General features: G+C 42.9%; 1 protein-coding gene across 1 annotated transcript in view; it reads left to right on the top strand.

The window, feature by feature from the left end:
* The window catches only part of TRHDE (thyrotropin releasing hormone degrading enzyme), a 467,798-nt gene that overhangs the window by 413,034 nt on the left and 41,054 nt on the right, over window positions 1–13,710 (top strand). The window contains exons 11-12 of the mRNA XM_044449813.1: window positions 9,486–9,619; window positions 9,718–9,773. Of these exons, the coding sequence (XP_044305748.1) occupies window positions 9,486–9,619; window positions 9,718–9,773 (190 nt within the window). The remainder of the gene's footprint in view (window positions 1–9,485; window positions 9,620–9,717; window positions 9,774–13,710) is intronic.

Here is a 13,710-nt window from a genome sequence, read left to right as displayed (position 1 = left end):
TTACAATACATGTTCAAACAATATAGAAATTGTACATCATTTCTGTGATGTAATTCATCAGACAGCATGAAGAAAGAAATCAATATGAAATCTATAGGGAATAACAGATATCTAAAGGCTCAGATATCACATTCCAATAAGGTAAATAGGACTTCTCATGCCCGCTGGGCTCCATTTTTGAGTTCTCATGGAGAACAGGTGTAGTTCCAGAGGACTGGAGTGTGGCATCAGTGATCCCAATTTTCCAAAAGTGCAGTAGAGGGGACATGGGGAATTACAGACCAGTTAGCCTTATGTCCATTGTAGGAAAAACAATGGAAAGACTCATAATATTGAGAGATCTAGTGATGCTAGATAGGGAAGGGAGGCTGGCAGCCACACAACACTGTTTCCACAAAAACAGGTCCTGCCAGACAAACCTTGTGGAATTCTACGACAAGGTTTCGAGATGGCTAGATGGAGGAAGGGATGCAGTGGATGTGGTTTACCTGGATTTCAGCAAGGCCTTTGACAAAGTGCCCCATGTTATCCTGGTTGAGAAATTGAGGAGTTTTGAGATAGACCAATGCACTGTCCGATGGATTAGGACATGGTTGACTGACCGAAAGCAGAGGATAACCATTAGTGGGGAATCATCAGGATGGTGGCCAGTGACAAGCGGGGTTCCCCAGGGCTCTGTCCTGGGGCCAATCCTGTTTAATCTTTTCATCAATGACATGGAAGAAAGGGTGTACACTCTGCTGATCATATTCACAGACAATACGAACACTGGGGCAGTGGCCACAACTGAGGAGCAGGTACTCCAGATCCAAAAGGATCCGGACAGACTATGGAAGTGGGCAGGACACAACAGGATAGCGTTCAATGTGGATAAGTGCAAGGTCTTGCACTTGGGGCATAGGAATAGATGTCATAACTACACGTTAGGGGACAAGTGACTGGAGAGCAGCACTTGTGAAAGGGACCTCGGGGAGCTGGTTGACTGCAGGCTAAACATGAGTCAGTAGTGTGATGTGGTGGACAAAAGGGCAAATGCCACCCTTGTGTATTAATAGTCAGAAGTGTGGCTTCTAGATCGAGAGAGGTATTACTACCATTCTATATGACTCTGGTGAGCCCACAACTAGAGTATTGTGCTCAGTTTGGGGACCCTTATTATAGGAAGGAAATAGCCAGGTTAGAGTCAGTGCAGGAAAGGGCCACTAGGCTGGTGGCCGGTTTGCAGGGGATGCCATATAAGGCAAGACTCAGGGAACTGGGTCTCTTCAGCCTGGAGGAGACTCAGAGGAGATCTGTTGGCGACATACAAATATATGAGGGGATGTCACACACAGGTGAGTAGAGACCTGTTCTCCCCTGCAGAGGAAGGAAGGTCGGGTTCCAACGGAGCAAAGCTCAGGGAACCAAGGTTCATTTAGATGGCAGGAAGCACTTCCTGACCGTCAGGACCCTGAGGGTATGGAATGGGCTTCCACGGGAGGTGGTTGAGGCCCCATCAGTGAGGGTGTTCAAAGATAGGCTGGACATGCACATGGTAGGCATGTTGTGAGCGGAGCCGGCTGGAGTCAGACTAGATGGCCCGGGAGGCCCCTTCTGACTCACTCTGTTTCTATGTTTCTATCTTTCTAATTTTGTACATTAGGTGTCTATTTGTTTGAACTAAAATAACAGAAAGTATACTTTCCTTTGTAGGAAAAGGTGATGATCAAACCATTATCTGAAAAATAATAATAGTCGTTATTATAATTAAAATCTACTAAAAGCATAATAACAGAACTGTAATGAGAACCAGCTTTGAGATTCCGGAGGTCATGGGAAGGGTTAATCCTGGAACTGACAAAATGATAGAAAAACCTGCTGAATAGCATTGTGGCATCCTCACCAGTATAAGGTAGAGTTACTACATATAGGGTAGGTTAAAAGTACTCTGTTATTTTCTCTGTCTGAGGGAGCCAACAAGACCTTGCGAATTGGGGATTCTTGGTTGGTTGTTAACATAACTTGCACTGCTATCCTATTCCCCTTTCCCCCTCTCTTCCCCCTTTTACCTGGGTTTATCTGCTTAGATCCTGTGTTTTAGTCCCGCTGCCACTATATTTCATCATTTTACAAAGCTTGTTTTGTTCCCCAAGCTTGGGTCTGTTGTGTACTGAATCCAGTAGCCGATCCAGGGTTCTGGGACCAGGGAGATTTTGGGTAGGAATTTGCCCAGGTGGCCAGGGCAGTGGGGGCAGCTTACCTTTACAAGAACCAGTTTGGATGTTTTGTTTTGTTTAAAGAAGATATGACTGTTCCTTTTCAAACGGATATCTAGAGTTGAATTAGGTGTTTTGGATCTGCTGTCTTTGTCAGGTTTTTCTATCACATTATATCATGCATGTGTATTAATTATTAGATTAATAATTTTAGTAAAGAATGGAAAAATTAACTGTGCTGTATATCTCACAGAGCCATTTCACATCACTAGTCTTTGTATAAAAGTATTCTGAAATAGCATTTAAAAAGCATTTGTGAGAGTAAAGACTGAGTAACAACATATAAGCACCATGCTAAAAGAAAATATTCATAGTCCAGAACGTTCAGCTTTTCCCAGTTGAAGGAAAAATGGAATATAGTATTTGGAATATGGTCTCTTCTGAATTTGTCCAGTTTTATACCCATGCTATTGCATCTCTATGAAGAGAACAACAGAAGAGAAAAAAATTATTTGACAGGATGCAGGAGGTCTAAAGTAAGAGCCAAGGAAAACTAAGGTTTCTGTTAAAATGAGATGGCTTACATCTACCATCCAGCATGTAAGATTTTGAGGCAAGCAGATTAGAAACACCATATTATAACCCAAAAAGAACCGAACAAGCAGTTCTTTGCACGGAGTCATACAAAGCATGGCAGCCTCCAGAAGTGAAGGAGCTTCAGCACAGCCAACCTGGCAGTTGGCATGATGTGGAAGACTTTTAGGTGACATCCATTTCTGCTCTCGCAGTATGAAAGTGTTAAAAGGAATAACTGACATCCAATCACAAGCTCCCTTAAATAAATGCTTCCTCACAGCTCCAGACTGGGTAAAGGATTTGGTCACTTGTGTACAAGACAAAACAGAAAGAAGAAAGCATAATATATTCACTGGCTTCGAACATCATGAAATGTTCATCAGTGATTCAACTATGAAAGAATGCTTTCTAGAATGCAAGGAGCACCTTTTGTGAAAATCACATGTCATGGTCAATAGCATAGCAAAGTGATGTAAGGAAATATGCAGTATGACATTCTTGGCAGGGAGTCATTGGGGAAATGCACCATGAAGTATTTATGTATGAAATAATCAGCATAGCACAACAGATACACTAGTCCCCCACTGAAAGAGCTTCCTTGAAGCTATATGGACCCTTCCAGATACATCAAGATCAAGGTCAAGCACAAAATTGAGAAGATGCAAAAAGAGAACCTTATAGCTAGTTGCGTTATTGTAATAAGAACTTGGCTATACTTCAACCCCAAAGAAGTGCTTGGGAAATATGTATCTCCAGCACTTACCAAATCATTCTTTATTGTATAGGGAACATATACAAAAGTTCCCTACTACTACTTCATACAAAAGTCACACATACCCAAGAAAAAAAACTATCCTCCAACTAGCAGGTTTCCAAAATGTTGCAATGCCTGCTCCTTCTCAGAAAAGAAACATAAGGTTGGATAGTAAAACACAACACAAGAACCAATCATGAAAAGAAGGTTCTTGATGAAAAAATAAAGCGAGCCTTATTCAAGTGTCAAATGGTTATGATGAGGCTAATATTTGCTGATAAGTATGTCGAAGGATCTCTGAAAGAGAAGCCAAGGAATAAACACTGCTTTTCTGACTGCACAATTATCCACATCCTATTGAAGCTGTTTCTGTCTCATTGAAACAAAGGCTGATCCAACAAGTATCTGTCTGAGGAGAATCTACTGTACTTTTGAAAACTCAGGAAGGTGAAGTGTGTGGTTGTGTTGCAAATGTGGCAGACTAATTGAATATGCATCCATGCAACCAGAAAGTAACTGGTAAAATGATGACGATAACCATATAACAAAGCAAATAAGAAAACTAAACAATAGATGCATAGTACTATCAGTGCTTACAAATTGTCAATAGGAATTATACTATTAAATAGTTTATCCAGCTCCATGTATAAGCCTGTTCTATAACGTAGTTTTGACGTAAAGAGATTCTGAACTATAAAAATGCATCTGGACTCACATACAAAGTCTTCTCTGCTGATTGTTGATTAGCTTCTCTGCCGTGGCAGTGTGACAATCCTTTGGATTCCAAGTATCCACTGAAGTGTCTGCTAACTTTACAGTCTCTCACAAAGACAAGACAAGCCATGACCAAGCCATCATAGGGGTAATATCCTTGTGCTGCTTTGCTTGGTTTCTCCTGAGATATTCCTAATAAGAGATCTTTTGCCTAATAAGAGATCTTATTTTGAGATCTTTAAGCACTGGTTGATCAGTGATAGTTGAAATTGCTTTAATGATTATTGGTACCTTGTTCAGTAGTTATTTGTCATGCTATCAGTACCAATAGCAATTCTCTTTAATGAGAGCTGGGCATATTTGCACCTGACAATAAATCAAGTTGACAACAAATCCTCTTATTGCTAGTGCACTGGTACCCACAGGCATCCGTATAAGAAAGGTATCAATAAAGCACTTTTTCTCAGTTTAACCCTGTATTGTCCCCTAAGTGGGAAAGAGCAAAGCTCTTCTTAACTTTTGAATATTTACTGGGACTGATAAAACTAGCACAAGGGTTATGAAGCACACCTCTTTCATGATGAAACAGTTGAGGCTCTCCGGAGATTTGTTTGCAAACTCTCCAGGTATCATACAGAAGGACATCAGAGTTCTGTTGATACCTGCACATTCAGGAACATGCTGAAGGGGTGGAGTGGCCTCTAACATATGTAACTTTACAACTTACACATGAGCCAGTGTTTTGGATCTGGTTGAAGATCCACAACCGTATTTTCCTTCCTCAACTAGTATGGATGGAAGAATGAGGAGGGCCAGTTATACACTAGCCCCTGGCATGGTGATCCATCCTATTCCCTATTCAATATTCATGCAAGAAGGACTCGAAAAGATGTGGTCATCTTAGTGCATGCATACCATATACTGGGATGTGTGGTTGCAGTGAACAGTGTCAAATGTGGCAGAGCATGTAAGCTTGTTCAGAAGCATTAAGGATAATGAGTCTGACGGCAGTAACAAAGATGTATATTGATAAACAGCATCTGAACCACAGGATTTGTAATGTATTAAAACATGGTTTCATTTCCCAGAAAACGTACATTTTGAGTTCTCCCGAGTTTATGGTTAATCAAATGAAAATATTTATACAGCAAAATATAATGAGTAATGATCGAATGCCAGCAGTTCCCTAGATAACACATTAAGTGGATTTTGATTTTTTTTTAAGTATTAAGGCATTTTTGCTGAAACTTTGCATCAGAGTAACAAAATAACTTTCATATTTCATCTTTGTATAACAGTATATGGTCCTCCATACTGTGTTTGAGTTACAAGCATATTAGAAACCCAGAGTAGCTCTGTTTTGACTTCCTTATACATAAATAGATATGTGGTTTGCATTTATCATACCTCTGTATAAAATAAGATTCTTGGTTTTGCTTATAGAGTATTCAAAATACATGATTCTCAACAAATTCATGCAGGATATTTTCAGTGAAATTTATAGCAACATTTGTGAATCTACTATCTCGTATATTTGAAGATCCACATGAATAAGAACATTAGTAAAAGAGTTCATTAAAAACCACATTACCCCCACAAAATCAATTATTTCCACTTTCAGCCAAAATCCTCCCTCATCATTCCTTCCTTCCATCTCAAGAATCCTATGTAATAAATTTAGAATAGTATAAAAATGTCAAACCCATTTATCCTCTTCAGGATAACCTAACATTAAAAAAAGGAATCTGTAGTTTACTTTTAATTTTCCACGTCCGTGGAATTATAGAACCGTCTTCATTATAATATTAAGGTTATGTATTCTGTCATAATAATGCTGCACCCTACGTGAGATTGCTGTTAATGGCATACTTCTTGCTACTGTCCTGTTTCTTTATGAGTCCATGTTCCGTCATGAATGCAATACTTGCATACTCCAGGATGCAAACCTTCTGGTTTCCCATGGATTGTCAAACATAATTCTGCATGCTTTTAACATATAAAATCCTGGGTTAGACTCTGAATATCTATGGGTTAGGGACTGCAGGTGGCAAAGTGGTTTAAACTGCTGTGCCGCTGGGCTGGTTGATCGAAAGGTCGCTGGTTCGAATCTGCACGACGGGGTGAGTTGCCATTGCCCCATCCCAGCTCCTGCCAACCTTGCAGTTCGAAAGCATGCAAACGCAAGTCGATAAAAGGGTACCACTTCAGTGGGCAGGTAACAGCGTTCCTTGCACTTCAGTGTTTAGTCATGCCGGCCACATGACCGCGGAGACTGTCTGCGGACAAATGCTGGCTCCCTCGGCTAGGAAATGGAGATGAGCACCGCCCCCTAGAGTCAGGCATGACTGGACGTAACATCAAGGGGAAACCGTTACCTTTACCTTTATCTATAAGTTTATATTCTTTCAGATGCTCCCATATAGATTTCTCAAACCATCCACAAAATGCTTTGTTGATTTGGGTACATGTAGTCAGGCTTGTATAGCAAGGCCAGGTAGAGAGGTGAATTTTCCATGGAGAAGTTCCTTCTTCTGGAAACTTAACCAGAGAGGAGCTGACTTCACAGGGTGAAAACACAGCAGCCCACCCTGGAGTTATGTTATACAGTCTGGGCTGTTATGAAATAACACACAGAGTACCTGAGCTACAATCAAGCTCACTGGTGGGTGGTCCTCTCTTCCATTCCCTGGTCTTTACCTGGTATCCCAGGAGATTTCATGGCTTAACCCACCTTGTCTCATTTTCTGCTGTGGGATTTCTCCACCCAACTACCAAATTGCATTGCTGCTCTTGCCAAGTGACTCACTCGTCACTTGCCTGTACCTCCAAGAGTATTGGTTGCCTGTAGAACAAGCTATGATTGGGTAGCATGGTTCATTGCCCACAGAAAAGTCCAGGTTTGAGTGAGACAGCATTTCACTGTGGCTAATTATCTATGTTGTGTTGTTGTGGCACATGAATCCAGTTAGTGGTTAAGGCAAACCAAAAAAGGCTTCCATGTGGGATTACCACAAAAACCATACCTCCAGTTTTCCTCTGCCCGTGCCATGATGAATGTGAAAAGATTTGAAGAGAAGCCAATAAATATGATGGTGGAGCTTATGGACACAACTCTGTTTCTGATTTAGGCAATATAGTCTGGGCCCATTTACACAAGAATAAGATGCACCTGATGCACATTCAGGCTTAGTATAGGTTCTTGGCCTCCTTCACACTCAGTCCTTCAGCCAGCTCCAACATATATCCCATTGTCCTTCATCTTATCTACCCACATCCAATTGTTACCCTTTTTTGTTCACTGCCATTAAAAAAAAATGCAGGTCCTCAAAAAAGGGCAATTGGGCACCACACAGTTGGTGTGGGAGTTTTTTCACTCCTTGAGAATTGTATAACCATGCTAATTTTTTTAAAAAAATATTTTTGTCAGTCTTTGTAAATGTGCTCTCATGGCTGCCCATGTTATATAGACATTCTGGTCAATTTCCATGTTTGTTTCAGCTGTCAAAGGGGGTGGCAAAGTGGGGCAGATAACCGATGGACAAGGAGAGGTTGTGTATAGACTAATCTGAGTGCTGTTGCTAGAGTTCAATTGAAAACTCCTGGTAAAGCAAGGAGTGGCAAAAGAAGTGGCCCCAAATTGAGGATGGACAGTATCCTCAGCAATGTCAACAACTTTTTAAACTATTAAAAAAGCAGGCAAATAGGATTTACTTCCCAGACATTACAATTGTGTACATTCCATCTATATTATTGGAGAGTTGGGTAAGTGTGTGTTGAAGAGCTGGAGAATACGGAGAAATATTGGTTCAGCATTTAAAACTAAGAGAATGACATTGCTAAGAGGGAAATTTTGGGTGCACTCCTTTGGCATGCTCCCCCACTTTCCAATACTCCTAAGTGCACATCTGCAGATTTGCCAAAGACCAACAAAAACTTCCCCATATTTTAAACTGAATGGTATCTGCTTTAACGTATTTCCTACCAAACCACTCAGACTGTTGTTATGCTAGGAAACACTGTAGAGAAGATTGTACAATTCAAACGATATTATGTTCCATAATAGTCACTATGGGGAGCACTTCACTCATACCTCCTCCCACAAACAGAGTTTGTTACGCACTCATTGTACAGAATGTGAGGGTGCTATTCCAAATTGTGAACCAAGAAGAATCCCAGAATCTCCTTGCAGAATTCCTTTGGTTGCTTCACCTTTAAGCTTCCAGGTGCTTCAGTAATCCTAGAGTAGCACCCCCACCTCCCAATATGTTGTGACCTTTCTTTATGCTGCTTCTGTTCAGTCTGGACTTAATGGGAGTGAAGTTAATCTGTGCCTTACCACATAAACTCCTAGGTGGAATGGCATTTGTTTTCTGTGGACCTCAGCCCAAGACTGTGCTCCATGGAATAGAATAGCTGAAGTGAAGCAAGCATCATCGTGTTGATCTGACGCCTCTGGCCCGAGTCCTTTGTTCATTTTGGATGCAATGCAGCATAATAAGATGTCAGTTTCATGTGGTGAACTTTCCCTGTGAATGAGCTCTGCCATGCCAACAGTTAACCTTTACCGCCTCAGTGGAAAATTGTGAGAACTAACAAGCTTCCTGATGTGATAAATATGAGCTGTTGCCATGTAGGGATGCCTTCGTAAAATAATATTCACCCCGTGAAACTGATGAGGGAGAGTTTTATCTCGTAACATATTTATCACATCTGGAGTGAATATAGGAATTGGTCCCAAGCTGAATTTTATCCTGCTACCCTGGCTTTGAGATCAGTCTGCATGAACACCTCCTTTGGTAGATGTGAAAAACCCTGTTAAGCTAGAGATTTTTTTTAAAGGATGGGCACCTATGATTTTCTCACCAAAATACAGTGTTGATATAAAAATGTGCTCCAGCTTTTCTCCATAAAGTGAGGGAAAGTATGTGAGATGATGATGATGATGATGATGATGATGATGATGATGATGATGATGATTTGATGCGATCATGATTAGGTAGGGAACCGGTGTGAAGAATATTTATTTTTTGCCCAAAAGGGTAGACTACTTCCTTTGTAATGCTTTTATAACTAAGACAACTGTAGTGCCTTTAAGTTAGAGCTCTTTTGGTCTGTGCCGCACAGGTATGGTTATGGGAATTGGATCAGAAAATTTTTATCATAGGTCATGTTTCTTTTTCAAAATATTGAAGTTTCCTGAACCAGTAATTTCCAGTTCTGCATTTTCCCCTGTATTTTGTTTACAGAGCATCACAGGATTGCTTCTTTCAGTGAGGGAAACTGGCTGCTGGGCAACATCAATCAAACTGGCTATTTTAGGGTTAACTATGACATTAGAAATTGGAGGCTGCTAATTGACCAACTAATGAGAAACCATAAGGTAAGCTCATTTCATTATATTACCTGAAACTTGTTTTGATGTGTGAAATCCCTGCTGTTTTTATCATCCTATTCCATTTTTCTCCTTTATTCTCACAGGTAATCTCTGTCAGTAATCGTGCAAGTTTGATCGATGATGCATTCAATCTAGCCAGGTATGTTTTTCTGAAGATAATCTAACCTAATGCTCATTCCTGCAACACTCATATATTTGCCTGCATCTTGTGTCTGTGTGTGCTCCGAGGCTGAAGCTATTTAAAAACTGTTTCAAATTCCACCTTGCTTTTTTCAGTTTTCTGTCTTTTTGTGATATGGAGCATGAACACTGTCTGCAGCACTTTTCCTATTCCTGATCAATAAAAGCCTGAGGGTATTTCCAAGTATAGATGCATGATTAATTTCCCTTTAAAGTCAGTTTAATACTTGAGAGATTAATAATCTGTTCCCATTTCACTAATGAACAGTTTTCTTACTAAAACGAACCTTGTGTAATATATCATTTCTAATGATAAAACTCTTCAAGCTTCAGAATTTGTTTCTGCTCTCATATCCATGATTTTTATAGTTCCAAAGTGTAATACATGGTCATAGAAACCAAAAGGGCATGTGTGTGCCCTTAGATGCACTTAGAAATAGTGCATTTTTGCATTGTTGAATTTTTTCAAAATATTGCTGGTGATATTTATCACCTGGGTTTCAAAGTCCACTAAAGATCTCCAGAAAATTCTAGCTTTAAGAAGAAAGACAGACAGACAGACACAAGAGCGCGCGCGCGCGCACACACACACACACACACACACCTAAAACCGCATGGGGAGAGTAGCTAAGAAGCATGGGAAGACTGTCAGGCTCAGAAAAGGGAAAGGTCTCAGAAAAGGGACAATTAAATAGCACATGTTAAGTTTATCCCTACCTTGTTTAGGATGGTGGAAAGGACCCACTTTGTCATAAGAACATAGGAGACCTTTTGGATCCAACCGAAATCCAGAACCACTGTTTTTTTACAGAGGCCTGCCAGTTGCTTCAGAGAAGGCCACAAGATGGACTTGAAGACAATAATTCTCACTGATATTTCAGTGAAATACTGCCTCTGAACCTGGAGATTCTGTATCATCATCATAAACATCATCATCATGAATAGCTTCCTAATAGCATAACTAATAGCTGTGGATAGGCCTGTTCTTGATGAATTTGTCTAACCTCTTTTTTACAGCCATCTATTCTAAGCTAATAATCATTGCTGCACTTTGCTGTAGTGAGGTCCATATGTCAATAATGCATTGTGTGAAGAAACACTTCCTTTTGAATCTCTTGAATCCTTTGTCCATCAGATTTATTTATTTATTTATTTATTTATTTAGAAAATTTCTATGCCGCCCCATTCACCGAAGCCTCGGGGCAGCTCACAAAGATATCAATTAAAATATAATACAATAAAAATATAAAACAAGTTAACAATATAAAATAAAATAAGTCGCCCTGGCCGAAGAATAAAATAAATAAATAGTATTAACAGTTAAAATGATGTTTGAATAAAAAGGTCTTCGCCTGGCGCCGAAAAACAAATAACGACGGCGCCAGGTGGACCTCTCTGGGGAGCGCATTCCATAGATTGGGCTCCACCGCAGAGAAAGCCCTCCTCTGAGTACCTATCCTCCTAATTTCCTTCACGGAGGGTTCCCGGAGAAGGGCCTCTCCTGCAGATCTCAGGGGGCGGGCAGGTGGGCGTATATGGACGTAAGCGCTCATTCAGGTAGCCAGGACCCAAGCCGTTTAGGGCCTTATAGGTCATCACCAACACCTTAAATTGGGCCCGGACTTCAATGGGAAGCCAGTGAAGCTGACGGAGGACTGGAGTCATGTGAACATAATGCCCAGTCCCCGTCAGCAGCCTGGCAGCTCTATTTTGAACCAATTGAAGTATCCGGACCATCTTCAAGGGTGGCCCCACGTGGACCGCGTTACAGAAGTCAAGGCGGGAAGTCACCAACACGTGCGTCACTGTCGCCAGGCAGTCGTACTCCAGGTAGGGGCGCAGCTGATGGATCAGCTGAAGCTGAAAGAAAGCGCTCCTCGCCACTGCTGTCACCTGAGCTTCCAATGAAAGCTCTGGGTCGAGGAGCATTCCCAAGCTGCAGACCTTGTCCCTAAGAGGGAGTGCAACCCCATTCAGGACTAGGTTCAATTCACCCTTTCTGAAGCCCGATCTGCCAACCAACAGGACCTCCGTCTTGTCTGGATTGAGCTTCAGTTTATTGGCCCTCATTCAGCCCATTACCTCGGCCAGGCACCGGTTCAGTACAGTCACAGCCTCACCTGGATTGGTGGAAAATGAGAGGTAGAGCTGGGTATCATCAGCATACTGATGATTCCACTGCCCACACCTCCTGATGACCTCTCCCAGCGGTTTCATGTAGATGCTAAACAGCAAAGGGGACAAAATGGACCCCTGTGGTACTCCATGGCATAGCTGCCATGGCGCAGAGCCATAGTCCCCCAGCACCACCTTCTGGAATCGGTCATTGAGATAGGAACAGAAGCACTGCAAAGCAGTGCCTCCGACCCCCAATCCTGCTAGCCTATCCAGAAGGATACCATGGTTGATGGTATCGAAAGCCGCTGAGAGGTCCAGAAGAACCAACAGGGATGCACTCCCCCTGTCCTCCTCCCTGCACAGGTCATCGTACAGGGCGACCAAGGCAGATTCAGTACCGTACCCGGGTCTGAAGCTGGACTGAAATGGGTCCAGATAATCAGTTTCATCCAAGAGAGCTTGGAGTTGTCCTGCCACCACCCGCTCCAACACCTTGCCCAGAAACGGGATGTTGGCCACTGGTCTATAATTAGTGGCCATCTCTGGATCCAGTGACGCTTTCTTCAGGACCGGTCAGACTACCGCCTCCTTTAAAGGGGCAGGTACCCGACTCTCCCTCAGAGAAGCATTAACCACTTCCAAGATCCAGATCCCAATCCTGTGCTTGGAGTTATTTATTAACCAAGACGGGCTAGGGTCCAATAGGCAAGTGGTGGGATGTACTCGTCCAAGCACCTTGTCCACATCATCAGGCCGCAATAACTGAAATTCATCCATTAATTTTGGACCAGACGGCAGCATTGGTGTCTCCCCAGAAACCTCTGGGTCACTAGTAGAGTCTAGCTCGTGACGAATCTGAGCGATTTTCTCCCTGAAATGCTTGGCAAAGTCATCACAGCGGGCCTTTGAGGGTGGAACCAGATCTTTCTTAGGACCTGGACAAACCAGCCCTTGAACCACTCGAAAAAGCTCCGCCGGACAGCATTGTGAGGAGGCAATGGAAACGGAAAAGAATTTCTTTTTCGCCTCCCTCACCGCCATAGCATAGGCCCGATAATGGGCTCTCAAGTGTGTTTGGTCAGATTCATCCCGTGATCTCCTCCACCTATGCTCTAGCCGTCTCCCAGCCTGCTTCATCACCCGCAGTTCAGGTGTATACCAAGGGGAAGTGTGGGCTCTGCCTGGCGGGAGAGGACGCTTAGGAGCGATTGTGTCAACAGCCCTGGTCATCTCCCCGTTCCACAGGAGCACCAGTCTTTTCAGCCAGAAACTCCCCCAGGGCCTTCAGGAATCCATCCAGATCCATCCAGCTCCGGGGGCGGACCCACACAATCAGGTCCACACCCTTACAGAGGGAGAGGTCGCTCTCAAGCACAAACCTTACCAGGAAGTGATCTGACCATGACAGGGGTGTCAGACATAAATTCCTCACCCTTAGACCACCCTCTTCCTGCCCCGTTGAGAAAACCAGGTCCAGAGTGTGTCCATGTTCATGGGTCGGGCCGGAGACATGTTGAGACAGCCCCATGGCCGTCATGGAGGCCGTGAAGTCCTGAGCCGCCCCAGTCAGACCAGTCTCGGCATGGAGATTGAAGTCCCCCGGGACCAACATCCTGGGGGTCCTCAACACCAGGTCCGAGACGATCTCCGTCAGCTCAGGCAGGGAGACTGTTGGGCAGAAGGGTGCACAGTACACCAACAGAATCCCCAATCTGTCTCGGTCGCCCAACACCAAGTAGAGGCACTCCAGCCCTGGCCTCGAAGGGACCGGAAGTCCC

Source organism: Varanus komodoensis, unplaced genomic scaffold (assembly GCF_004798865.1).
Source record: "Varanus komodoensis strain SLA01 unplaced genomic scaffold, ASM479886v1 scaffold61, whole genome shotgun sequence".
NCBI lineage: Eukaryota > Metazoa > Chordata > Lepidosauria > Squamata > Varanidae > Varanus > Varanus komodoensis.
This window is presented reverse-complemented; position numbering and strand designations above follow the sequence as displayed.